Source organism: Lepidochelys kempii, chromosome 8 (assembly GCF_965140285.1).
Source record: "Lepidochelys kempii isolate rLepKem1 chromosome 8, rLepKem1.hap1, whole genome shotgun sequence".
In the NCBI taxonomy this organism is placed as follows: domain Eukaryota; kingdom Metazoa; phylum Chordata; order Testudines; family Cheloniidae; genus Lepidochelys; species Lepidochelys kempii.
Window position 1 is genome coordinate 33,033,554 of NC_136387.1, and position 25,914 is coordinate 33,059,467.

The 25,914-nt window shown below is 43.5% G+C and overlaps 1 protein-coding gene across 1 annotated transcript in view; it reads left to right on the forward strand.

The window, feature by feature from the left end:
• Positions 1–25,914, forward strand: part of FGF18 (fibroblast growth factor 18) — a 111,419-nt gene that overhangs the window by 26,800 nt on the left and 58,705 nt on the right. Inside the window, exon 3 of the mRNA XM_073358177.2 lies at positions 22,439–22,619. Within this exon, the coding sequence (XP_073214278.1) occupies positions 22,439–22,619 (181 nt within the window). The remainder of the gene's footprint in view (positions 1–22,438; positions 22,620–25,914) is intronic.

Here is a 25,914-nt window from a genome sequence, read left to right on the forward strand (position 1 = left end):
CTGGTGATGGTAGTATCAGCAGAAGATGAGGACAGCTGGGTGTCTTCAGTGTATCTGCAGTTCTGGAGCCACCAGATTAGTTTAGAGTACTGAATCAGAATGAGATTGATTTGGGGGATAAAAGTGAGAGCAGCAGCTCAACTAGATTAGCCTTTGGCCAAGGTTAAATACACTGAGTGTGTGTGTGTGTATACTTCTCTCAGCAGATTATATATATACAATTGCAGAAGTCTAGATTGAAAATCTCCCTGCTGCTGGCTCATTTGGAAATTCATGTTCAGGGACCCCATGCACTGGATGAATCACCTGCAGTATAGACCATATGTTATACACTTTATTTAGCTGGAGTGAGTTGAGTGGAAGAGTCATTAAAGAGCGTGCCTATGGCCCAGTAAGCAGCTGTGTTCTCACTGGTCTCCTTTAGTTTCCTTTTGCACTCTCTCCAGGATTGGTTCCTCCTTTACTCTCCATTGTCCCATGGCGCTGATGTTTAATGTTAAAGAGAGAGTCTATTCAGGGTCATGTCTGTGCACGGGGACTTCCCCTTTTGCTCCATATCACTCATACCATAAGCACATTGCTTAACCACAGCTTTACCAATGAACTGGGGGCCTTCCTCAGGCAGATTTCACAACATCCTCATAAAAGTTGTACCACTGTCCCTGAAAGACGGTACCAAGTTCAACCCCAGTTAGTCACATATGGGGAGGGCATTGTGGGAGCAAGCTAAAGGAGAGGAACTGGCTTGAGCTGTGTATTTGTACAGCGCCTAGCATATTTGCAGCCTTGATCTAACTAGGGCCTCTAAGATCTACTGTTATATAAACAAAAGTAATAAATAAATAAATAAACAACGAGCAGGTTGAGAAACCCCCTATCAATTGATAATTGGGTGATATAACTTTGAGAGAGGAAGGGTGGCCTAGTGGTTAGTGGACTGGCTAAGGACATGGGTTTCAAGTCTCTGCTCCTCCATGGATTTCCTGTGTGACCTTGGGCAAATCACCTAGCCTCTCTGCCTCAGTTTCCCAGCTGTACAATGGGGATAACAGCACTGCCCTGCCTCCACAGGGATGTTGTGAGGAGAAATACATTCAAAGATAATTTGAGATCTACTGATGAAATACTCAGTATAAGTAATAGGCACGACAATGGCTGAGAATCCAGAATTCAGGTAACCACAGTCATAAATATTAAATACTTTGGAAAAATGTGAAACAGAATTAACCTAAAATTAAGAGTGGACCAGAAGTATTTGCCAGCATTTCTTTGCCATGCAAGTCGTCATCGTCTTCTTCTTTTATTAAAGCTACCAGATACTGCAGAATACTGCTGTCAAAATGCACTTATAATTTGCAGTTCTTTGATATTATTGTTTAATATTTGTATTACATTGGCACCGTGATCCCCATCCAAGGTCAGGGTCCCATTGTGCTGGGCACTGAACATACACATGCAAAGAGACAGACTCTGTCACAAAGAGCTTCTCATCTAAATAGGTAAGACAAAGAGCGAGGCAGCAGTATTGTCGGTGAGGGACTGAGCCACAGGGAGATCAGGTGTCACACAGCATCTGTGACAGAGCCATGATTTGAACGGAAGAGTGCCTTACCAACACAAGTATCTTTCCTCCCACAAATAAAGAGTACGAGCATACTTGGGTTCAGAGTGCGCCAAACTGATGGCATTATTATTTATTTATCCCCAAAATGCGCCAGGTGCTTTACAGTGATAAAATGAAATAACTCCTTGCCCCCAAAGAGTTCACAATCCAGGAACCTGATCCTGTAAATGCTTGCTGTTCAGAGCAGTGCTAACTACCACGAGTAGATGAAGGCAATGGAACTGCTCTCAGTAGTCCCCTAAATGCTCAGTAGCAAGGGTTGGTAGGCCCTATGTGTTGGAGAAGACACACAAGTGAGACTATAACATAAACCACGGAGGGGAGGGGTGAGAAAATGATGCGGGTTATAGAAAGAGGATTTTAATACTACTGTTTCAGAGTTTAAATGATTAAGGGCGGGCAATCCTAAAAGTAGATTTAAAAGAGTCAGTAATGGAGACAAGGGGGTGGGGGTTGGAGAAATAAGGGACGGGAATGACAATTGAGTTATCAGTGGAATAATTGTAAATTAATATTTGCATGAAATTGTTCCTGCACTTTCAAGAAGTCCCCTAAGATGCCTGCAGATTTTGTTAAATGGAGTAACACTCCTGTTTCTGGTCACAGCTATTTCCTCATTAGGCAAATTTTATCAAACCCTTGATTGGGTGAATGACACCTGAGATAAACTCCTATCTGTTGTGCTCACGGGGGTACCTGCTTAAGTTGTCATACAGTCAGGGCTCCAAGCTAAGCAGGGTTGGGTTTGATCAGGATTTGAACAGGAGGCTTCCAAGGGGAAATATAGGTGGTGTGAGAGGATTACAATCTGATGCTATAACAGCTTGTGACTAAAGACTTGAAGAGTAAGACTAGTAACCTCAGTGTGCTGGCCAAATTCGTCTTGGGGTAATTACCTACATGAATTTCCCCTGCGATCTCAGCTGGAAATAGTGTTCTTAAATTCATGCCCTAAACTGCTCTGTACTGTTGCTGTGCATTGCTAAACAATTGCAGTGTTTTATGCTAGAGGTGGCTGCATTTCAATGGTGGGTGCAATTTCTGTGTATACTTTGGAAACCGCTGGGAGATTCTTTGGGATGAAAGAAGCCTCACTATGCAAGTGTAAGATTACCGTTGTGCTTCTGCTGCAGATGTCCACTTCTGTGGCGGGAAATGGGTCTCTTACGTTCTCTCTCTCAAAAAGAAAAGGAGTACTTGTGGCACCTTAGAGACTAACCAATTTATTTGAGCATAAGCTTTCGTGAGCTACAGCTCAGCTCAGCTGTAGCTCACGAAAGCTTATGCTCAAATAAATTGGTTAGTCTCTAAGGTGCCACAAGTACTCCTTTTCTTTTTTGCGAATACAGACTAACATGGCTGTTACTCTGAGTTCTCTCTCTCGTTCTTTCTCCGTCTTTGTGGTTGTTTCCTGAGTATTTCTTAGATCCCGTCTTCCCACGTGTCTTGCTTTTGCTCTCTTCCTCACAAAGATTGTGTGCGGTGACATTAATCCTTTCATCTGAGACGGAAGCCATCAGTGTTGCTTATAATTTAGCTAGAGAGAGTTGCTCTAGGTTAGTGAATGACACAGAGAGAGTGAAGGACCTAGTTTGAGCATCAAACTTCGGAACTTCCTCCCTGGTAATACATGGTGCTCCTGTAATAGCAGCAGGTTGACTGCAGGTTGATGATAACTAAGAGGTCATTGTAGAATATGGGCCTAAATACTCTCCTGTTCCAAGGCCCACTTGGCTTGGAGCTGTCAGAGAGCCAGTCATGATTCTTTAACTCTCTGGGCTGATTTGCCCTAGCATAGGCTAGAGCAGTCTAGAGGCTGCTTTGATGTACAGCCCCCAAATGACCTTACAGTAGCTGAGGATTGTTGAAGTACACTCCAGCCACACCTGCTTCTCCCGAAACACATCTCTTATGAGGGCTTCTGGGTGCTGGCTTAGGAGCCAGCTAGGAACACTCCAGCACTGGTCCTAAATCCTAAGCTTTGTTTAGAGGTGGTTGTTACAGCGTCTGTCCCAGATGAGTGACTGCTATTTGTAAAAGTCATCTTTGCTGAAGAGGAATGAAAAAGGCAAATTATTAGCCTGTTGTATCCCCGAACAATGGGAAATGATGTATTAAATTGGAATAATATTAGTTTTACCATTTGGTGCAGATATTGCATTTTAATTTGGTTCCTTTTGTAACTATATCTGATTACAATTCACTTGGCACATGCTGTTCCCTTGCTCTGAAAAAGCAGGGGCACTCAGCTGGAATATGAACAAGTAACTGGAAATCAGGAGATGATCTGCCTAAGGTCACACATCTCTCTGTGCCTCAGTTTATCCACCCATAAAGAGTAGGGATAATGATACTCTGATATTTACCCACCTTCATAAAATGGTCTGAGGAGAATGGACAGTGCTATGTAAGGTATTTTGATTGTGAACATTTGCTGTTTAGGAAAAGAGTTTGTGCTGTGGCTAGGTCTCATAAGGGCAGGACAGTTTTGTTTTTCCTTATACATTATTGTTTTCAATTATACATATGTGTATGTGCTGAGATAGGGACAAACCATTCTCAGGCTTCAGGGTTTCAGCTGATTGCCATGGAGATCAGGAAGGGGAATCACAATTCTCCCTCCCATCCCCAAACAAATAACTTGGCACAATTGGCCGGGTGCACTATGGGGTTCCACTTCCTCGAAGCATCAGGCAGTGGCAGAGAATTTTGGATTTTGAGAGTCAATGCTTTAACTGGCCTGGTAATTCCTAGGAGTGAATGATTCCTCAGATTGTTCATCAGGGGAATATGAATCCTCTTAGGGTAGTGGGTCAAGATTTTCTGAACTAGATTATTAATGTAACTGAACAGATTCAGATCCGGAGAACCTGAGTCTGGAAGTAATTTAGTGGTGAAGCAGGGGAGGGGAGGGAAGGGGTAATAGTGTTTAGAATTCGGGTGTGTTCCATTTTCTCGGTGAATACTTCACTTGGTCCTAATGTGCAGAAACAGAGATGGGTGATTTGCACAGAAGTGTCTTTTCTGCAGTAAACTTTGCTGTGGTTCCATGGCCCAGCCTGCTGTGAGGCGTGTTGTGGTGCCCTTCGGACCCCCATTAGTGTAGCAGTCGTGTAGGTCTCATTACGATTTATCCGTTACGCCTTGTGCGTGCAACAAGGCTGAACAGCCGTGAACAGAACAGACATTTGGCATCTTCCCTTGTGTGCTGCTGCTGTTAGAGCAGTTCATAGCCAGAATGCAGACTGGTAAGTGGCTCCTAGACAGCATGCCCTAATAGGGGGCCAGGTCACCCCACCAACCCCTGCTCAAAACTCAGGGAAATGATCTTTGTATGGGAAACTCAGAGGGAGGGGAATCCATCCCCCAGTTCATGTGCCTGGCATAGGACAGGCTCCTCAGTGCAGATGTTCCAGAGCCTCCCTTAGCCCTGTGCATCCTGTATGTGGGAGTCTGTGGCCTTTGCATATGGGTCTGGCAGCAAGGTGTCACCTCTCCGAGGGTCCTCAACTTTTGCATGCCTCAGGGCATGCTTCACCTCTCACCTTTTCCCTCCAGCTTTTGGAGAGGGGTGGACCATGTGTGTTTGGACATGGCTGGTGTTACTACCTATTTGGGGCCAGTTTTGTTCTAGGTGGATGGGTTGGGTTGGGTAGATTTTCCATCTCCATATTCTGGAGTTATTTTTGTCTGTGTCCATTTTAATTACTGTAAAGCACCTAGAGCTCCGGATAAATACTTGCAAAGTATATTAGTGAACTGGGTCTCTGTAGTCCTTATGTCAGCTGGCCCATTTCACTCATAAGAAATATTTCCCCCTCCCCCCAATGAAAAGAAATAAAATTATTTTAAAATGGCACAGGGACTCAGAGGGTGAAATCCTGGCCCTGTGGAAGACAATGGGAGTTTTGTCATTGACTTCAGTAGAGCCAGGATTTCATGGGGAATTGGGCACGTATGTATCTTAAATTCTTAGCTGACTTGTTATGATCACAAGTCGCCACTGATTTGGTTTTAAGAAGACCATTAGAATTTTGGACGGTACTAACACCACGAGGTGGGGTCCCTAGAGCAGGAATTGAAGACGACAACCCTACTGTTGCCTTTCCAGGGCCCTTCACAAGCCCTCTAGTATAAAAGGTGTGTTGGGGGTCAGGTGGCAGTACCTAGTCCTGCCCAGATTCTGGGCAATGCTGCAGCTGCCTAGGCAGGCAGGGACAAACTGTGTAACTTAAACAGGCCCTCAAGGCTGTCTAAATTACACCAGGAGGTATAATTGGGGGTGGGGTGGGGGGCACAAAGGTAGCTCAGAGCCCCTTGGGCTGTGAATTCTATGCTGTGCCTCTCAGAGCACAGAATCTCTCTCTCGGGCTTTACAATAGCTGCTTTCAGAAGAAGTTTTGTGCTGCTTATGTAAATCAGTCATACTTTCTTAACCTCACTGGATTATAAGAACCAGAGCAGAGGCTATGAACCAGAGCAGTGGCATGACAGCATTGTTCAATTAACTAGGCAAAACAGTACTCATAGCTGGAAACGTACAGCAGGTGGCAAATTGGTGTGAACTGTAACCTCTTAAGAGAAGATATCATCCATTCAGGAAGTTGTAATTTTTTTCACCCTCACAAAACTCCTAAGCACCTGAAGGAACTTTGCTACATTATTATTAAATATATAATAACAATAGTAAATAACTTAGATCTTATATAGCCAAACCAATTGAGCAGGGACCAAGCATGGAAAATTTCAGCCCTAATGGGGAATGTTTTGGAAAGTTCTGATCATATAAAAACGGGGGGTTATAATGGAAACTGTTGCACACCCTTCATGGTAGAGGGAGCTTTCAATAAAACATGTGCGATAGATCTTCAGAGCTGCAGAAAAACCACATGCTTTCTCTTACTGTGTGGTTTTTGATCAGATATCACAATCCATATTTGATTTGCCTGGCAAATGATTTGATTCTTGGACTAGAAAATTGGAGGTAACCTTCTATTTTTGAGCTGGCATGTACTGCATGGTCACTATTTGGTACCAATAGCAACAGGACCAAGAAGGTTAGACCCCGGCAGGTGGCTGTATAGACACTGGTGTGGAGGGGCCATAGTATGCAGTGGGTGACCATCCCATCCCTGCACCGCAGAGGAGAGGACCAGGGTGAGCTGCAGAACTAAATAAACAGTTTGACTCTTTCAGTCCAGTTTATTCTTACGTACTTTCCAGTAAAAAAAAAAAAAAAAATTAGTGCAGTAGTAAATAGGTACTTTGTACATTGTGGAGAATTCAGTCCAGAGCATTGGAGCGGACTTGGAGCTCTTAAAACTAGACTGTTCAAATTCTGTCTGGCCAGTTTAATAGCTACAGACTTAGCTCTTTGCAATATCTTGTAGTTTGAGGCAGACACCCAGTGCTTGTGTGTGTGTGTGTGTGTGTGTGTGTGTGTATGTGTAAGCCTGAAATGACCTTGTGAAACCAACATGGGAATTTAATCCATTTCAGTAAACAAGAGGGAATTCTGCTTTTTCTTTTTGAAATCTCTTCTATCTTTTCCTGCTTACCATCTGTTCTTATTCTGATGTTCTTTATTATCTTGGAAACATTACTCTTGCTTTTTATATAATCCTATTTTATTTGAGCTAACTTTTTTTAATTAAATGAGAGGAGAGGTATTGATTTAATTTCTCAAGAAACACAGGGCAAATCCTGTGAGATGGATTTTCAGGTGATGTAAATCAGCCAACTTGCACTGTAGTCAATGAATCTACATTGATTTACACCAGTTGAGGATTTGGTATAACATATTTTTCTGGCTGGATAAACTTAGATTAGAGCTGGGTGAATGTTTTTGAGCAAATACTTTATTCACTGAAAAATGCAGTTTTGGATTTGACCCAAACTATTGGTGAGTGGGACACAAATTTGCTGAGTCGTTTTGGCCTCCTCCCCAAAAATGTTGGGTGTTAATTTCACAAAGGGAGTTAGATACAATTTGCAAGACCAGAGAAGGAGATCAGATTAGATTATCACAATGGTCCCTTCTGGCCTTGGAATTTATGAAGGTAGTGGTGGGCGCCCCCGCCCCCATATCCTTTAGAACTATGTTTAGAGTACTCACCTGGGATGTGGGTTGGAGACCCAGGTTCAAGTCCCCATTCAGCCCGATTTAGAGCAGGGACTTGGGTCTCCCACACGGCAAGTGAATGCCCTAATCGCTGGAGTGTGTGTGTGGGGCGTCTCTGTCTCCTGTTGAAGTTGTTCCACTTTGCATAAAACATTTAAATAATCTTTGGGACAGAGAGAGACTCTCTAGCTCAGCGGTAGGGGGACACCTGGGTTGCAGCCCCTGCTCCAGTGATTATCTATTCATTTTAGGTGTCTCACTTCGGGTTCCAAAAATGGACATATCCAAAATTAGTTGACACTTCTGTACCTTAGGTTCCCCATTTGCCACATTGGAGATATAAATACTTTTCTACGTAATCACAGGGGTGTTATAAAGGTTAAGGGTCTGATGCTCTGAAGAGCTCTGACACCCATAGTTCCATTTGAAGCCAATAGGAGCTGCAGGTGCTCAGCACCTCTGCAAGATCGGGCCCTGAATTCATTAATGATGACTGCAAGGTGCTCAGATACCACAGCAAGGATTATAGTTACAATAACATACCAATGCCTTGTGAAAATAAATATCTTATTAGTGATACCTTCAGGAGGAGAAGCAAAGCCAAGGAAACTGCAGGATTAAATTTGAATTATAATGGATGTCAGTGTATCGTGAAGTCATTGGTAGAAAGATGTACAGGTAAACAGATTTGGGTGCCACTTTAAGCTTAGATTTTGTAGTGGGCTACAAGAAACCATCCTAAAATAAAGCTGCCAATGTTAACATTTAATCTGTGAGCAGTAAACCAGTTGCCACAGACAACTTGGTCCCAATCTTGCTTCCCTTAATGTTAATGGCAAAAATTCTCATTGACTGCAGTAGGCAGGATCAAGCCCTCACAGGCCAGGTGATGAGGGCCATATAAGTACCTCACTAGAGAGGTGGATGCTTATTGCACTGGGTGCATAAGTGCAGCTGAGAGGAAAAGAACACACTTGTAAAAGTAGCCAACCAAATGCTACCAATTGAACTTCCAAGGGCAGAACATGTGCCAAAGTTTATGTAGCATCAGAAAGCTGTTATGAATGACCTTATGCCACTGAGCTAATTCACGGTGCTGGATCTGTTGTGAATATTGGCTGGGGGCCATTGCAAGGAAGTTTTTGCCAGTAACAGTGAATGTCAGCAGGACCACCCAGTTCTAGTGGGGATGACTTAAAAAAGGAGAGAGGATTGTGAAAGGAAAAAAAGGAAGCTAAAATCAAGACTCTACCACTGAACGCTCTACATGTGGAGCCCATGTGCAGGGGAGGGCTTGATTATGCCCTTCCTAATCTGGAGCCAACCAGTATTGTATGAACAGCTTCAGCACAAAAAAACAAATTAACCCCTAAAGTAAATGAAGTTGGTGAGGTCTCACAATAGGTGAGCTTGACCCAATGGGATAAAAAAAGAACAAGTATTGGAATGAAGTCACTAGTCTGTTAGACTCGAGCATCTGTACTTCAGCCTGGGAAACAAAGGGCAAGCAAATCCAATGAATAAGTGGTCCTTCTTGTACACCTTTAAAAGTCTGCTCAGTAATCATCGAGCCATGAAGGAGCATTGCTGAGAGGTCACATCCAGCTGGAGAAGAAATACCGAAGAAAGGCACAACAAGCCTTGAAACAAAGTCATTTGTTGTCCAATGATTTTTCAGTATTCTCCCCCGTAAAGTCATTTTAGCCCTAACAATCCCTGAATGCAAAAGTCACATTTTACTTCATAAACTTTCTTTTTTGCTTGACTGAATTTAGTGCTTGTGAGTTACTGGGTTGAAACCCTGGAGAATCAAATTTGTCGACAGGATGGGGAGCAGGGGTACAAGCTGCACAACCTCTCCTGACCCACAGAGACCACCTATGTAGCTGAGATTGTAGGTCCGTCTCTATGTCCTTGACCCAACTACTGAGACTATCAATAATTCTGTAGATTAGTGCTACAGGTGAAATGGACACCTGTTCTCTAGGCTCATTTTCTATAGACTTCAACAGGCAAGATATAGTGGCATTTGTTTGGTAATTTCATTAATAACTTGGCTTGGATTCAAACCAGTGACTGAAAGATGGAAGCATTTGTAATGTTTTGGCATCATGCAATGTTTTGTTTGCATGGTTATAATCTGTAGGCAGCATGATTTTCAGCCCATGACAAAGAGACAGACTCAGGCAGAGTGATCTAGGCATAGAGAACTGACTTTACTGGTGATATGATCAGCATACAAAGAGAACTGCATCACAGCTGACAATAAGCATTTATCTGAGATTTAACTCCTGTATATTCAGATAAACAGAACAAGCAAAATCATCTGCAATAATTCTATCTGATGACTTCCCAAAGTATTAGAAACTGCTTGACTGACCACAAGTTATGTAAACCATCTAAGCCCTGGTTTTCCACAATTTTCATATGAAAAATACTGATTTTTTTTGAGAATTTGTGAATTCATTCAAGAGTAAAATCTTGTTCTTTCTATTGCTGAACCTTTTCCTTGTATTAAAGGGATAAAGCTAAAATTTCACCCTGTAACAAACTCTGCATTTTCACACGCTTGTCTCTGGTGACAATGAATCCCATTCACAGAGAAACCACCTTTTCATCTGCAACAATTGCCTCTTTTCTTTGTGGAAAATGGCAAAATAATTGTAGATCAAATCACAAAACATTTCAGTTTCCTGAAAACTGGCACAAATGCCATTTTTTGACATTTTATGTCTGACACCTTCTGATCTCATTTTGACATGATGCTTAATATATCATGTTTTGTAAAATGAACACAGCGGGACATGTTGCTATAATAGAAATAGGATGTAAAGTGTATGGATTGGAAAGTCATGAGGGAACCTAGAGCAGATGCTGGGCTATTTGGCCAAATGCTAACCACATTTCTAAAAAAATTGCCTACTTCAGGGAGACCCAGAGTATCATCTGGGTGCCACATACAGCCCATAGAGTTCTGATATGCAGCCACTCCTAACTTAAATGAGAAGGGGAAATGCACTTAGAATGCAGGTTCCATCATGAAAAGCAGCATCTTAATCCAAGTGTGTGTTATGCAGCTGAGTTGTGTGTCACCTCTTCTGAACCCTAGAATATCCATTGCTGGAATATTTCTGAGGGGAGACAGGTTTGACCCTATAATCAACCTTCTCCCTTTCAGCTCCAGCTCCAAATGCATTTTAGTTAGAATGAATTAGCAAAGAGTTTTTAAGTGAACATCACTGAATTTCACCTTGTGCAGCAACTCAAAGCACTCCAATCAATTCTGTAACTGGTAAGCTGAAAAAGAAATTAGATTCCAACTGTATTTAATTTCAGAAATCATCAACATAAGAGATGTAAAAGCTTGAGAGAAAGGTACATTGCATAGCTGAGCTTCCTCCAGGCTTGTTGTGTCAAGGGCAGACCAGGCAGCACTCCCAAGGCAGATATACTGGGATTCTTCCCAGTGAAGTTGAGTGCTACGATATGCCATATAAAGTGTAGTGCTCATTGTAAGTGGCCTGAGGTTGCAGTGACAGCAGTTACTGTTCCTGTGGTAGGTGAGGCATAGAGCTGTGCCAGCATTTTGCATAGAACCTCACCAAAATATCATTTGGTGCTATCTGAATGGTCCTTGAACACAGACTGAGGTTTGGTTCCCAAAGCCACTCTCCTCCCCCACCATCACTGCGCCTCCTCCATACCGTTGTTTTCTCCCCTCTCCACAAGCCCCAGGTCCTTTGCCCCAATACTGCCTTGCATGTCTCTGGTTGCCAGGATGCCTGATCCCCCTCCTTCTGCCGCATTAGTTCTGAGTAGCTTCCTCTGTGCCTTCAGGAGGTGTTTGGCAGCCTCTCCTGCAGCAGGTTCTTATGGGGACTGCCAGGTGAGGGTCTCTCCCTTGAAATAGACAAGTGGGAGAAGGGAAACACTTTAGTTGCATACATTGTCTCCTGAACTCAGGAGACATTGACCATATTCCCTGCAGAGGAGGCTAGACTAGGGAACCCCCGAAGGCATGGATAGAGAACCAAGCATCTCCAAACACCCTGCAAAGGTGGGTAAGCAGCACTGTTATCCCTGGTTGCAAAGATGGGGACCTTGAGGCACAGCGAGATTAAATGACTTATCTAAGATCATGAGGCAAGTGGCACCAAGGGTCAGAAAGAGAAGCCAGGACTTCTGATGACCAGTCTTGCTCTGAACTGCCTGTTTTCTACCTTGGTTTGTTCTACACCTGAAATATTTTGGACCATTCACCTCATAATAAGAAAAGGAGGACTTGTGGCACCTTAGAGACTAACAAATTTATTTGAGCATAAGCTTTCATGAGCTACAGCTCACTTCAAGCTCACGAAAGCTTATGCTCAAATAAATTTGTTAGTCTCTAAGGTGCCATAAGTCCTCCTTTTCTTTTTGCGGATACAGACTAACATGGCTGCTACTCTGAAATCTATCACCTCATAATCTGTTCCATCAATGGAACTAAAAATTACTAGAAAGGTTTGGAAGAATAGAACCCCAGAAAGATTTGAACAAGTGTCTTTAAAATATAAGGCTGATACATTAGCCACCATGCTACACAATCTTTGAATAACAGCCCTGGGAATCCACAGGCATTGTTTTAGCCACCAGAGGGCACCATAAATGTGCTAAACCAACCTTATATGAATGACTATGGCTTTTATTCTAAATGCTTTTAAGGCCAAATAAATGTTCCCCAGTTCAGATCAAGTCCTAGCTGGAAGATACATTTAGTGAAAATGAGACTTTGTTTGCGGTGTGTTTTGTTTCTTCAACAACAGCTAAGTAAGTTGTTGGTGGGAGGGCTATATGGGAATGGGGAGGAGTTATTGTTCTGTTTGCAGGTGGGAAAGGAGGAGACCAAAGTAGGAATGGGCATGGGAAGAGAGAGGAGGAGAGTCACTGGAATTCTGCTCATCCACAAAGTTTGATGGGTTAAAATGACCCTCGGGTGACGTTGAGTAGGGTCTGTGCAAAAGCACTAGAAGAAGAATATCCCACTGCATGGCATTGTCAGAGTAATAATTATAGCAATCTGCATTTGTATAGAGAAGGCAGGGCTGCCTGTTGGCTAGAGCAGGAGGTCTGAGAGTGGACTGCTGGGGCTGGTTTCTCTGTTGTACTCGAGGAATGCTGGCTACGCCTTCAGTGGGGTGTAGAGGAACCCTTTGTGTATTCCTGATGCTGGACCTGGCTCTGTACCAGCCTGATGGCCAGCATAAATTAAAACAAACTCAGGGCTGCTTTTATACCATGTCAGCTCGATATGGCTGTTGGAGGTAGGGATGCACTGACCCTGCCCCCTTTCCCTTGACTTGCACCCACCCCCTTGACCAGGAGCCGGGTTTGAAGCATTTCCCAACAGAATGAGAATTGGGTGGATCCACAGGCTTCTCAGGGCAGATTTGCACTGACATAGCAGTACAAATCTTCCCTAATAGACCTGAGGACTGGGCCTTAGGGCTGTCTTCCTAGGTCTCCCATTCACTCATTTGGGCAAATAGTTCATCCCTTCTGTGCCTTTAGTTTTTTCCTTTTATCCAATGAGGACAATGCTCCTAATCTGTGGTACTATTAGACATAGGGCATGCCTATGCTTCGAGCTGGAGGTGTGACTTCCAGCTCTAGGGGACATGCCGGCAATAGTTCTGATTGAGTCTGCATGTGTAGCCTTGGTGGCATGCGCAGCGGTAAGGGCCAGCCACCCTGTGTACATCCCTAGCATCTTGGATGGGTATGTACTTGGGGATGCCAGCCCCTGCTCCCATTTGTGCTGCCATGGCAACATTTTTATTTTAGGGCACTAGATCGCTCAGAGCTAGTTGTGAGTATGTTTCCTTGATCTGGAAATTATGCCTCTAGCTTGAAGTGCAGATATGCCCTTAGTTAGCTGATATTTGTGAAGAGCTGTGAAATTCTCAGAGGAAAAGTGCCCCAAGTGCTTTTATCAACACACAAGTTGTATTGGTAAAATAAGTTCTAAATAGAGCTGGTTGGAATTTTTTTCTAAGGATAATATTGGCTTTTTGGTGGGGAAAAAATCAAACCCACCAATATATTTCAGATGAAAAAATGAAATAGTTTGATTTGGAAATGCCTCTGTGATGCCTCATGGGAGTTGGAGTTTGAGTGTCTCATGCTACTTTATAGGCTAGACTCTCTGGTAGAACTTCATCACCCATGATGCACCATGTTCTACCCTCTTGGAGAGGAGAGGCAGTCATTGTGGGAATATCATGGATGTGACGTATCATGTGAGTTGAAGTCTAGCTGGGGACTTGCCCATACAGGAGAATGGGGACTTGAGTTCACCACAGCAGTCTATCCAAATAGAAATATTACAGGCTTTGGCTGAAAACGCCTCTGTTTTGGGTGTTCAGTTTTTTAACCCTAAAACCAGAAATTCTTTATGGAAGGCAGATATTTTCACTAAAACAACATAGCCTAACCAGAAACCCAGTTTTCCATTGTCAAACAGTTTTGATGGCAGATTTTTGACCAGCCCTAGTTTTTAAATAGATTTACTAAGTGGGTGCAGTTGAGGTACTGCCACCCCATACTTACCATGCAGTATAGACCTGCATAGAGAGTCGCTGAGCAGTGCTCTCGCCTCTGAGCTCCTGCTGTGATTTTGAATACATTTGCTTCTTTCTGTCACATTAATTTCCCAATGTGCTTCCAAGCACAAAGAAGCGAATATGTCATTGTTAGCTCAAGACACATCCAATCCAGTCCCACTTCTAACTAGGTTGTATAACCTGAACCTAACAACATCCTGGCTGGCAACTGACTTTGCAATAAAGAAGAGGAAACAGCAGCAAATAAATGGTGCACTATGTTTCAACATATGCCTAAAATATCCACTCTGGAGGTGGTCTTGCAAATTTTTCTAATTGTAATTGACATAGGGGAATTTTGCCAAAACCATGGAAGCAAAGCAACTATTATTAGCTACCTTTACAAACCTGGGAAAGAGCTATCTTGGATATCCTCTTGTTAACCTTATTAACTTTCATGTCTTTAGAAGGTCACAGAGAAAATCATTAATATTCAGTTGGTTCAGTGGATGAAAGGTAATAAGTATTTCCTGCTTATCAGAGTGGGTTTTGAAAGGACTTTGAATCACTTGATTTATCTTTTGAAATCAATAAGGCCTTAGTAAGAAGGATTTTGTATTTTTATTTTAAATTTGGGAAAGGCATATGATCTGTTATCTAATGAGGTTCGGGTACTCTGTTAAACTGTATGATAGGAAGCAAAAAGTCAGAAAATTCCGAAGTCCAGCTTCCAACAACAGTGTTAATCTGGCCATCTTGGGTTCTCGTATATCTCCTAACACTTCATGACACCAACAATAGCATTAAGCAGAAAGTTAAAAATAGAAAATTCTATATTTATAGAATATACAGGGTGGTGGATTAAAGACCAGATCTTGTACATGATTGGGCATAGTAAGGACTTCAGTGGCATTACTTACATGCTTAAACATGTGCAGGGGTGTTTGCAGACTTGTGACATAAGTGTGTGCAGGACTGAGCCCCAGCGTTGCCATCAGAATGGTGATTTTGTTGCACTTCTTGGCTATTTCCTGGATTTTTCTGAACTGTGAAACCTTAATGTTGCATTAACACAGATTTTTTTCATTTAATATGAATGTGATCTAATCCTTAAAAGTATTCTTAAAATTAATTACTAACTCTAAAAGCTACTTAAATAAAAATCCTTTGTTTTTTTTAAAAGTGGACTGCACAAAGCATGTGAGAAGATACTGTAGAGTACAATCCCTTATTGTCTGGAGATGGATAAGATGTCATCTCTAGTTTCTATGATTGTTTGCTTGAAATCAGGTTTGGGTTGAGTGGCCACAGTCTGGGTCTTTAGACAGGTAAAACAAAAGAAGCAGCTCTACTCATGGGTGAAGAGAGAGATTTCCCATGTTCAGAAATGCACACATTTCTGGTGGAGCATTTGGGATACATCACTCATTTAAAATGCTCACTGGTTTTCTTGCAGGGATATTATTTAATCTCATGCATAAACTTTTATACTGCTAGTTGTATTTTTACAATGGCTTTGTAGCTGTATATCATTATATCTTTCAGTAATAATAGGACTGTTAAATATGTATGGGACTGCTTAAAAAGAAAAAGAATGCAACAATAAAATACGAAATCTGAACTTGATATTGTCCATTTTAGTTACTAAGATTTTATTGAACATAAACAATTATTGATAATACAGTTGGTTGGAAGGATATACTGCTAGTTACTATGAGTGGGTGCAATTCTCCTTCATGGAGAGAATATTAGTAGAAAACTATTATTTTGCACACCAATCTTGCAACATGAAATAAACACAAAATTCACAACACAATGCTAGAGGGGATGTACTGTGGCTACATATTCCCTGTGACATAGAGAATCATCTTGCAGTCTTCTGGGATTGTCCCAAATTGAAAGGTTTCTGGTCTGGTGCTAGAAAATGATGCAAGAGTTATTTCAGTGGCTATCTCCTCACACATTCCTTTTATTACAATGTTCGGAAAATGTCCTGATTTGCCAAAATTAAACAAGGGTTTAGAATTTTTTGTCACTGCAGACAACAGTGCAGTTTGGCCTGATCCTTCAAACACTTACACGTGAACTTACCTTTATGCACGTGAGCAGTCCTACTGAGAGGACTGCTCACTTAACTTTGGGTCTGAGCCAAAGTCCAAAGTGGGAAAGGCTCCCACTGATACCATGGGGTTTGGATCAAGCCCTTTACAATGTTAGCAGGCTCAGGGCCTATGGTTGCCAAAACAAGTAACATCTGTGGAAATGTGGTTGTTGAGAAGAAAAGAGAAATAGCCATCCTTTTGAATGTGATGTTCGATGTTCAGCAATAATAGATATTAAATAAAAAGGGAAGCTCTGAGTTTTTGTTAGAGGGAGAATAAGATGCTTAAGTTTTCAGGAGTAGCTGGTAACACAGAGATACGTTTTCATTCTCCTGTTTGTTTGTAACTGCAATAAGAATACTTTTTTTGGAAAAAAGACACTTGTCTTTAGGTGACCCGCTGGACTGAGCTTTGGTGATCAACTGATCATATGTCAGCAGGCAAATATTACTGATTCACTTTTCTGGAGACTTATGAAATGGAATCTCTAGTATGGCATACAAAAATGTACCCTGTTGTCACAATAAAATGTGCTAGATGCGGTAGTACACTATGTTTTGCTGGGATACTCTGAAAGAGGCTTTCAGCAATGAGTAAAGGTTTTATTTTATTAATGAACAATATGTGACATATTGATTGTTGATTATATTGATAATCAGTGCAATGGGTCAGCTTCAACCCAAACTGGCACAGCTAATAATTCACCCTGGCCTTGATTCAGCAAAGCATCCCTTTTCAATAAAGCAATTAGGCACATGCTTATCTGTAAGCAGATGCTTAAATCCCAGTGATTTCAATGATTAAGTGCTTTGCTGAATGATCGGTGGGGCTATCTCTGCCTACTCTCCGACAGGGCTTCTGCCCCAGGAGAGCAGTTTTAAAGGTATGTCTTCACTGCACTTAATTCGAGTTATCTACAGTCAAATCAACTCCTCTGGAATTAGCTCATGTGAGAATGGCCCCACTGGGAAGCAACACTTCAGCTGCACAGAGTGTGTGTGTAAGATGCTGTAAATTGTGTAGCCCCTCCCCGAGGTGTGGCTCAAGCCTCCTGCCTGGGGCTTGTTGTATTTATGGGGAGCAGCTTCTCTCCGCACATGTCTTGGGTCCTCATCGGTTCTCTTCAGTGACACCTGGTACCTCCACCCAAGGTGACTCCTTTTCACTGTGCCCATGACACAAGAGGTGCTGACTCTTGGAAAAATGAATAGTGCTACCACTGCTGGCAAGGAGTATAAATCCCCTACACAAGAAACAATGAAGTACATTACCACAAACCCCAGCAAAGAAATGATGCACCCAAAAATAACAATATGACAACAGGGGACTTTACTGGGACCATGAAAATAGGCTCTGGGGAAGGAAAGGGTTAAGGTTAACTAATCTTTAACATCAACAACTCAACATGTTCCCCACCTCCCAATACTCTCAGCGCTTCCCAGCCCCTAACTCCTTCCCGGGCACCTTGTCAGGCTGATGGCACACTGAGATTGAGTCCAGAGATGAGTGCATTGGCCAGCTTACACAAAAAGGGTCCCCTTACAGTGTCTTGGTCTCTGGGTGGGGCAGAATCCTCTCCTGGCTCTCTGGCCTGCAGTCCCATGGAGGGCACGGCTGGCTCTCAGTAACTGGCACCAGGTTGAATCACTGCCACTCTTGATGCTGGTCTCTGCAGGGCTGGCACTGTCTGACCCATGCACTAGATCCCACAGCAGTTCAAAGATCCCCTTTGTGGGAGTTAATCAGAGACTCCCTTAGCTGTTCTGCTTCTCTTGCAGTTCCCAGGCTCAAAACTGAAATGAAATTTACACTATCTGTCTGTATCAGGCTGAGCCATGTCACCCTTGAGGCAGCCTTCCTATTGGCCTCATACGGAGTATTTAGTCCATTCTGTCCTCACCCCGGACTCCAAACATGCATGAAATGGTAGTCCACAGAGCAGGACCCCCTCTAGAGGCTCAGCCCAAATGGGGGTTACAGTTGTACTATAACCTGCTGTAGCCTATACCCACTGATGGGCAGGCCAACTCAAGATAAAAGCACCAGCCCTCTCAGATTAAGGATTTGTATGTGTGGATGGGACTCAAATTAATCCTGCAATGAAGACAAGTGCTAAGATGTGGTGGAGCCCTGCTGAAGGAGGCTATGGCAGAGGCAAGCCACTTAACTTCTTTCTGTTGCAATTTTCAGGGGTGGCAGGTTTGTATAATTTATGGTGGTGCCCAGAACGGGTCCAGGTCCCGCCCCCGCACGTGCATATTGGTGCACATAACAGAATGAATGGGGTAGGGCTGAGGGGTTTGGAGTATGGGAGGAGGCTCAGGGTGGGGCAGGAGGTTGGGGTGCGGGAGGATGAGGGCTCTGGCTGGGGCTGGGGATCAGGAGTTTTGGGTGTGGGAGGGGCTCAGGGCTAGGGCAGAGAGTTCAGGTGTGGGGATGAGGGCTGTGGGGTGGGGATAGGGATGAGCGGTTCACAGTGCAGAAGGGGGCTCAGGGCTGGGGCAGAGCATTGAGGTGCGGAGGGATGAGGGCTCTGATTGGGGGTGCAGACTCTGGAGTTGGGTAGGGCTGTGGATGAGGAATTTGGGGTGCAGGCAGGCTACCTAGGGGCTGGGGCCAGAGAGGAGGACTCCACAGTCCCCGCAGCCCTCTCCCCGCCAGCAGCACGCTCACCCAGCACCGTCACTGCACGTGCTCTTAGGGGACGGGCCCCTCTCAGGTCCAGGAAGCCCTCTTGCCTCCCTGTGGTGGGTGCCGGGGGTGGGGGAGGGATGCCATCATGTTTGTGCCTCCACAAGTGATGGCTGCCACCGGTACCACTCCCTTTTGTAGCTGGCAGTGGCCGGCGATGGAGCACAGGGTGGAGCAGCAGGACAGACGCCCACTACCCAGGGCGCAGAAAGGGATGCTCCCAGGCAGGTGCACAGGGGCAGCAGGCAGGGCCGGGGGAGGTGTGCAGGGGCAGCAGGTAGGGCCAGGGGAGAGACCCAGCCCTGAATATTGGTGGAGGCGGACCCCTGGGCCCTGAATTTGCTAGAGCACGAGCACCAGGGGACAATATAACTTGTTGCCCCTGGCAGTTTCCCCATCATTCCAGGAGTGGAGTGTGAGGGTTAATTAGCTGAAGAGTAGTATGGAAATATTAATTTAAGGCCCCAATCTTGAAATCTACTATATGCAGACTGATCCTTACACCCATGCAGACTCTTATTACAACCAATATGACTCCATACACGCACGAGGGTCTGCCCCTGCAGTTTAGACTACAGGGACAGTGCCCAAGTATTGTCATTATTAGGCATATAGATGACCTTAAATCTGGGTTTAATTCATCTGGTATTTTGTATTTATTAGAAACATCTCCCAGCTTCCTCTTCTAAATTTGAGAGAAGAACTCTGCTGTAAGGGGATAACAACAGAGGCTCTAATCCTTCAAAGATTTATGCATGTACTTACTTTTAAACTCAGTGACTAATCCCATTGATTATAGGACTATCAATACGACTACCCACAGTGCATAAAATAACTCATATGTACAAGTCTCTGCAGGATCAGGGCCTATAATGCTCCCAGTGAGCTGTACACATTGTTCAAGGAGACTGGGAAGCAGTTATGGTTTCTCGCCATGTGAGTTTGTGGGCTAGTGAATAGGGAAACACACTACTGATGTAGAAATCAAACTTAGCCAGGGTAAAGTGGGAGTGCCAACATAATGGGTATTTTTGTGTGATGGTACAGTTCAAATTTGGCTTGGCAAATTTGTGGCCTTTGTGAATGGAAGCCTCCCCCACAAATCCCACCTTTTTATTTTTTTCTAGAAAAATCTGCAACTCATTAACATGTGGTGAAAGCAATGCAACAATGCAATCTTGATTGTAAAATCTCTTTTAAATCTTAATATTATGGAGCCAAAGTCTTTACTGCAAAGCCCCTTGCTTTTGTGGTGTGAGGCAGAGTGTCAACATTATTTGAACATCTCTCTTTTGGTAGTTTAATTTCCTTTGTTAGAAGTTTCATTTGGGTGAGTGGGGTGGGGAAGAATAAGAAGAAAGGGAAATGGGCTATTGACAGTGCAGGCCTAATCTTGCTCATTTTACTCTCACACATAGCCCCTATGATTTGGGTGAGTATGATGAGCAGGACTTGATTAGTTCAGGGTGGGAAGATCCTTTAACCTTGTGTACTGTATAGCATGTGGATGAGCCTGATGTTGCTTTTTAATCTGCAGGACGTTGCTTCTCGCTGTTCCGTTTTCTGAGAGTGGGAATTATTGTTATTGTTAGTTGAATAATTCCTTCACTGAGTTTGTCACCTTGAATGGGAATGGGACAGAATTGGGGCTTACCTAACCCTTTTCCTTTGTGAGTGGCATCCCTCTGGTACATACTTGCTCCTTTTCTCTTTGATTTATACATGAATTCTACTGTTTCCAAGCTAGAAGAACCAGATTTTTATGGCCCAAATCTATTAGGCACAGAAGTAGCATTTCTCCGTTGGCTGAAAATCACCCCATTGTAGAGGGACAGCACAATGCCTGACCATCACTAAATTCCCACTTGTGTCCTCTTTTGCTGTAAATTTCACCCCACATGCAGGTGGTCCACAGTTTAGTTCATTAGATCCCACTGACACCAGAGAATTTAGCCAATAAACTTTGAACAATGTTTGCCATGGCCAAACTAAAAGGCACCAATGTAAAGTAGGGTTTTTTAGTGGCTCAAGAGTTCTATGCTTCTTTTGCTTGGTAGATGATAATATGCCAGACTCTCTTAATTTATTCTCATTTGAGGGTAATCTGCCATTGAAATATAGTCTAAGTCTCATGTAGACTCAAACAAAAGGTAAAAAAGGCTCCTCTGGGTATCATTAGATTTAGATACCAGATTGATTCCTATTTTTTGCCAGCTACTTCTCAGGTATTTGAAACTTGAATTAATGCAAGTAATTAATGTCTGGGGCTGAAGTGTTAAAGGGACCTTGATGATACTTTCTCTCTGAAACCCATTCAGAAAGGCCTTCTCAAGAAAGTTCGTGGTTGACTAGTCATCTGATTTATACTGAGTTGGGATGTCTCTAACTGGAGGCAGAAATTGGTCTATGCTTTGGCAAATATGGGAAAATGTAAGCTAATGCTGGATGCTAGATCTCCAGAAAGGTGTCTGCTGCCAAAAGGAGCTGTTAGTTCTTTAAAGCTGCAGTTAACTAAGGTTAGTTCTACTCAAAGAGCCAAAGGCCATAAAAATGGTGGAAAATGGCTAAGCAGAGGAATCTTGCTGATAAGAGCTCATTCTGGAAAGCCTGCTCTTGCCCTCTGGTCCAAGTGGCCTTGTTCTCAGATAGCCAGTTGATCTGGGAAGCTTAGGCAGATGCACAGGAATAGACCTTATGCAATCAACTGACTCCACTTTACTTTTAAATTGGCAGAACTGTTTAAAGTGCTACTCTGAAAAGCAGATTTTTCTAACTCAACAGATTTTTCTCCCTGTGTGTATGTAGAGTCAGATCTATTGACTATAGTGACAAAAATAGGGATTTTTCTTCCTTTTTAATGAAGTTGGCATTGCAGAACAAGCACAGCTATTGGAGCTGGAACTGGGATTCTTCCTTGTGCATTATCAGAATTGTTTACTCTGTTCCAATTACAGATCCAATCACTAACACTTGTGTAAGCCCTTTGGCAGTGGTGGAGCCTACCCAGGTGTCAATGAGCACGTCATTTGAAGACCATGGCATTGTGCAGGTTTAAATCAGGACAGAATTGAGACTGCAGGAGCTTTTATTACTGAGAATGATACATGAGAAGAAAGAAGCCCAGTTTCTTTGTCAGCACCTAGGTAGAACTTTACTCGGAGCACCCGATCCTGCAGCCTTTATCCACATGACCACCAATGAAGTCAAGCCACAGTAGACTATTTCTGTGTGATGCGCTGTTTGGCAGGCTTGATTTGTTGTCTTCGTAGGCAAGATGTTGTATCTATTTCATGGTTTATTGTCTCTCTCTTTTCATCAGATGTTCGTTGCCGAGGAGAATGTGGATTTTCGGATACACGTGGAGAATCAGACACGAGCAAGGGACGATGTGAGCAGGAAGCAGCTTAGACTCTACCAGCTGTACAGCAGGACGAGTGGGAAACACATCCAAGTTCTAGGCAGGAGGATCAGTGCCAAGGGGGAAGATGGAGACAAATATGGTAAGAATATTAACTGTGACCTATCCAGGGTTCAGTACAAAGGTTTGAAATGAATGTGTTTGGGTGAGAACAAGTGGGAAGATGGGTCACAGCCTTGCACTAGGATGGGCTACCTGTATCTTAGCTTATGCAAGGGGTGCATCAGAAAAAGGAAGCTGTGAAATTGAATTAGAAAAGCTGTTTGTTCCTGAAACCCTTTGAGATGTCTTTGGCAAAGATGCTTCCAATCATCTTGATGCAGACCCCTCACTAGCAGGAATTTAGAATTGGATACAGTAAAGTACTGAGTGCTGCTCCCAGCTCCCACTCAAATAAACTGGAGTCAAAAGAAATTTAAGCATCTTGTAGGATGAGATCCAGGGAATCAAAGAGCCCATCATTCTAGTTTCCTGTGAGTGCACCACTCAGTCTAGCAAAACACACAACTGCATCCTATCAAAAGGAAAATGGAAGAGTTTTATGAAACTTCATCTGTGTAATCCCATTTCTTTCTCTCTTCTGAACACTGCATGTTGTACCTCATTGACTGTTGCCCTGTGGTTTGGCCCATTGGTTGATATGTCACTGCAGAAATTCATGAGCATATATTGCTTCTGACTGTGTATGATCTACATATGAGCTTTGGAATGTAGAGTGAAGGGGGAACTTTTTGAAAATAATTCTCTCTCAGGGAACTTTAAACATTAACGTGCAGTACTTGCCTGGCATAGAGGTGTGCCACACAGGGACGGCCTCTGCCAGTGTGCAAGGAGCATATAAAGTGGGGCAGGATAAGGCCTGTGTGCTAATTGTGCCACTGCAGAAATAATTCAGAAATAGCTGATCTGTGTGAAAATGACCCCTCTGGTATTGCCAAAGCCCTAGTTTGTTCTACAGCATGCCCTTTACATAGCTAAGAAAGGCCAGGCAGGTCCGTTGCCCTTTGTTTTTCCAACATTTCTAAGTAATATGGGGTGGAGAAGACCATTTGGTTGCTGATTTTAGGCCATTAGGCTGCTTTTGTCATGTTTCTGTCCCTTTTGTGCCTGCACAGTCATCATAAATACTCCTCCCAGGCCCTAGGATGGGGAATAAATTCCAGAAGAGGAGGATGCTGAGGTCCCATAGGGAACTGGGCAGTGGCCAGGAGGGCCAGTCCTGGACCTGCACCAAGTGAATGGCAGCATGGAGCCCTGTCTTTTTTGGGGTCCCCTTCTGTCATGCACTGAGGTGCTTCTCCCTCAATGACTTGCTGCAGCCCAGTCTACTCCCAGTTGCTGAAAAACTCCCTACCACCCTTGTTGTGACCCACCCCCAGTAATGACAGCCCCCCCCCCCCCGACCCATCTATTCCAGTTGCTAAAACCCTCTTTCATCATCCTAATAACAAGCCTCCCTGACCAGCTCCAAACCCCTCCCACCTCTAGACCGGCTACACGTGGCGCAGGGACACTTAAAGCATGATAATCCATGTGGCAGTGAGTGGGGCCTTAGATGCAGGATGTGGCCCCTACCAGTAGCTGTGATAATGGAGTGGAGAGATGTCAGAGTCAGGGGTGTGGAGAACCATCTGTGCAACAGCCAAAGCTGACTACCAAGGCGATGGCATAGAATTAATTATTTTCCATAAACGCTCCCAGAGGCTTTGTTAAGGCGTCGCCTCTGATCAGGACCGTGGATAGACCTAACGCAGGACCCTGGATCTGAGCACTCTTGAATTTTGGAACCAGATCTGAAAGTTGTTGGTCAGGTGTATCTCTAACACAGAGTCTGGAGAACACTTTTGTCTCACACCCATTGGTTGACCCTTTCTCCTGCTCCACATCCTCTCTTCTTCCTCCTCTGGAGTATAATTTTCATCATCTCTGAATCGGGCCCACTGAGTCAGAATCAGGATTAGATTCCCAATCCCATGCTCGTTCCTCTAGGGGCCTGTCTTGGACTATGCTGCCTTTCATAGGGTGAAACTGTCTTCCACCTCATGCATTGGTCAACATAGAGAGAGGCAATAACATTGGCAATGGATGTAAAAGAGAGTCACAGTGTTGCAGGGAGAGTGGGAACCTGTCTGAGAAGTTGCAACAAAGGAAAAGGTGCCCGAGCATATGAAATAGAGTCAGCTCCAAAGGCTGCTGCTGCAGGCACAAGTCTAGAGAAAGGGAAGGAAGTGTGTGGGAATCATATCTGGAACACTGTATAATATGGTGTGTTTTCCACAGGTGCCTCCAAACACTGAAGTATCACTTCAGAGAGGATGCAGGCTGGTGGGTAGGTGGGGGTAGTCTTCCCTAACCTGGGAGTTTGAACCCTTTCATCTGCCTCTTCCAGATAACACTCGAACTCCATAGCTGCTGTGTCACTCTTTAGATGGGAGGGCGGTTTAGGACTTAGTCTTCAAGTGAAGAGATGACCTTTCTTTCTGAATATCCAGCATCCAAATAATGCATTACAATGGTCCGGGGCAGGAAGGGGGGTGCCGTTATTTGGGTTTTCAGGAAAGGGAGAGTTGGTTGATTTATTGTAGGCCGTACTGTCTTGTGCAAACTTTCCTTGCCTCTTGGCTAAAGAGGATGCACAGAAATGAAGTCAAAATGAGGTCCCAGGCAGTGCTGTGGTGGTTTCAGAGCTCATAGACTTGGTGATCACTACAGCACAATTTCATGCAGCTTCAGATCAGTAAAATAACAACCCGTAATGTGTATTAGACAGCTGCTGTAGGAAGAAACCAAGATCTAAATGGAGGAAGTATGGCAGCCCAACCACCTGATATGGGTGTGCATATGCTCTTTGTGAGGACAAATACAAGTTCTAAGGTCCATAAAATAGCTAATGTAATAATCTGGGGATTCAATTTTGGGTTTGTGCAAAGTGGCCTTAGCTCTGAGGCCAGGATCTGGCCCCATGTGTCTGATTTATTAAACAGAAAATTAAGTCTGTTAATAGAATTAATTGAGTCTGTTTAATCCTTTTAGTTGGATGGATTTTATTATCCCTTCTCAAACGTATGAAAATCCATTTGAACAGATAAGTCAATTATCAGACTAAATTACATCTAATAACGATGCCTACTGCTTTCAGAAACCCTAATTTATCTAAATATACTTACCTATCTCACTGGTGGTGGTGGTGGGGGGGGGTGAGGCTTCATTGCTGTTCCTAAAGTGCTCTGATATCCTCAGATAAAAGACGATATATATATGCAAAAATACTGTCTCTTCTCTTAACCTACCATAAATTAACGAAAAGACTGACAATCTGTTTACAGATTACACATTCATTTTGGATCCTTTAATCTATTCTGATGTAGTTTGCTCTG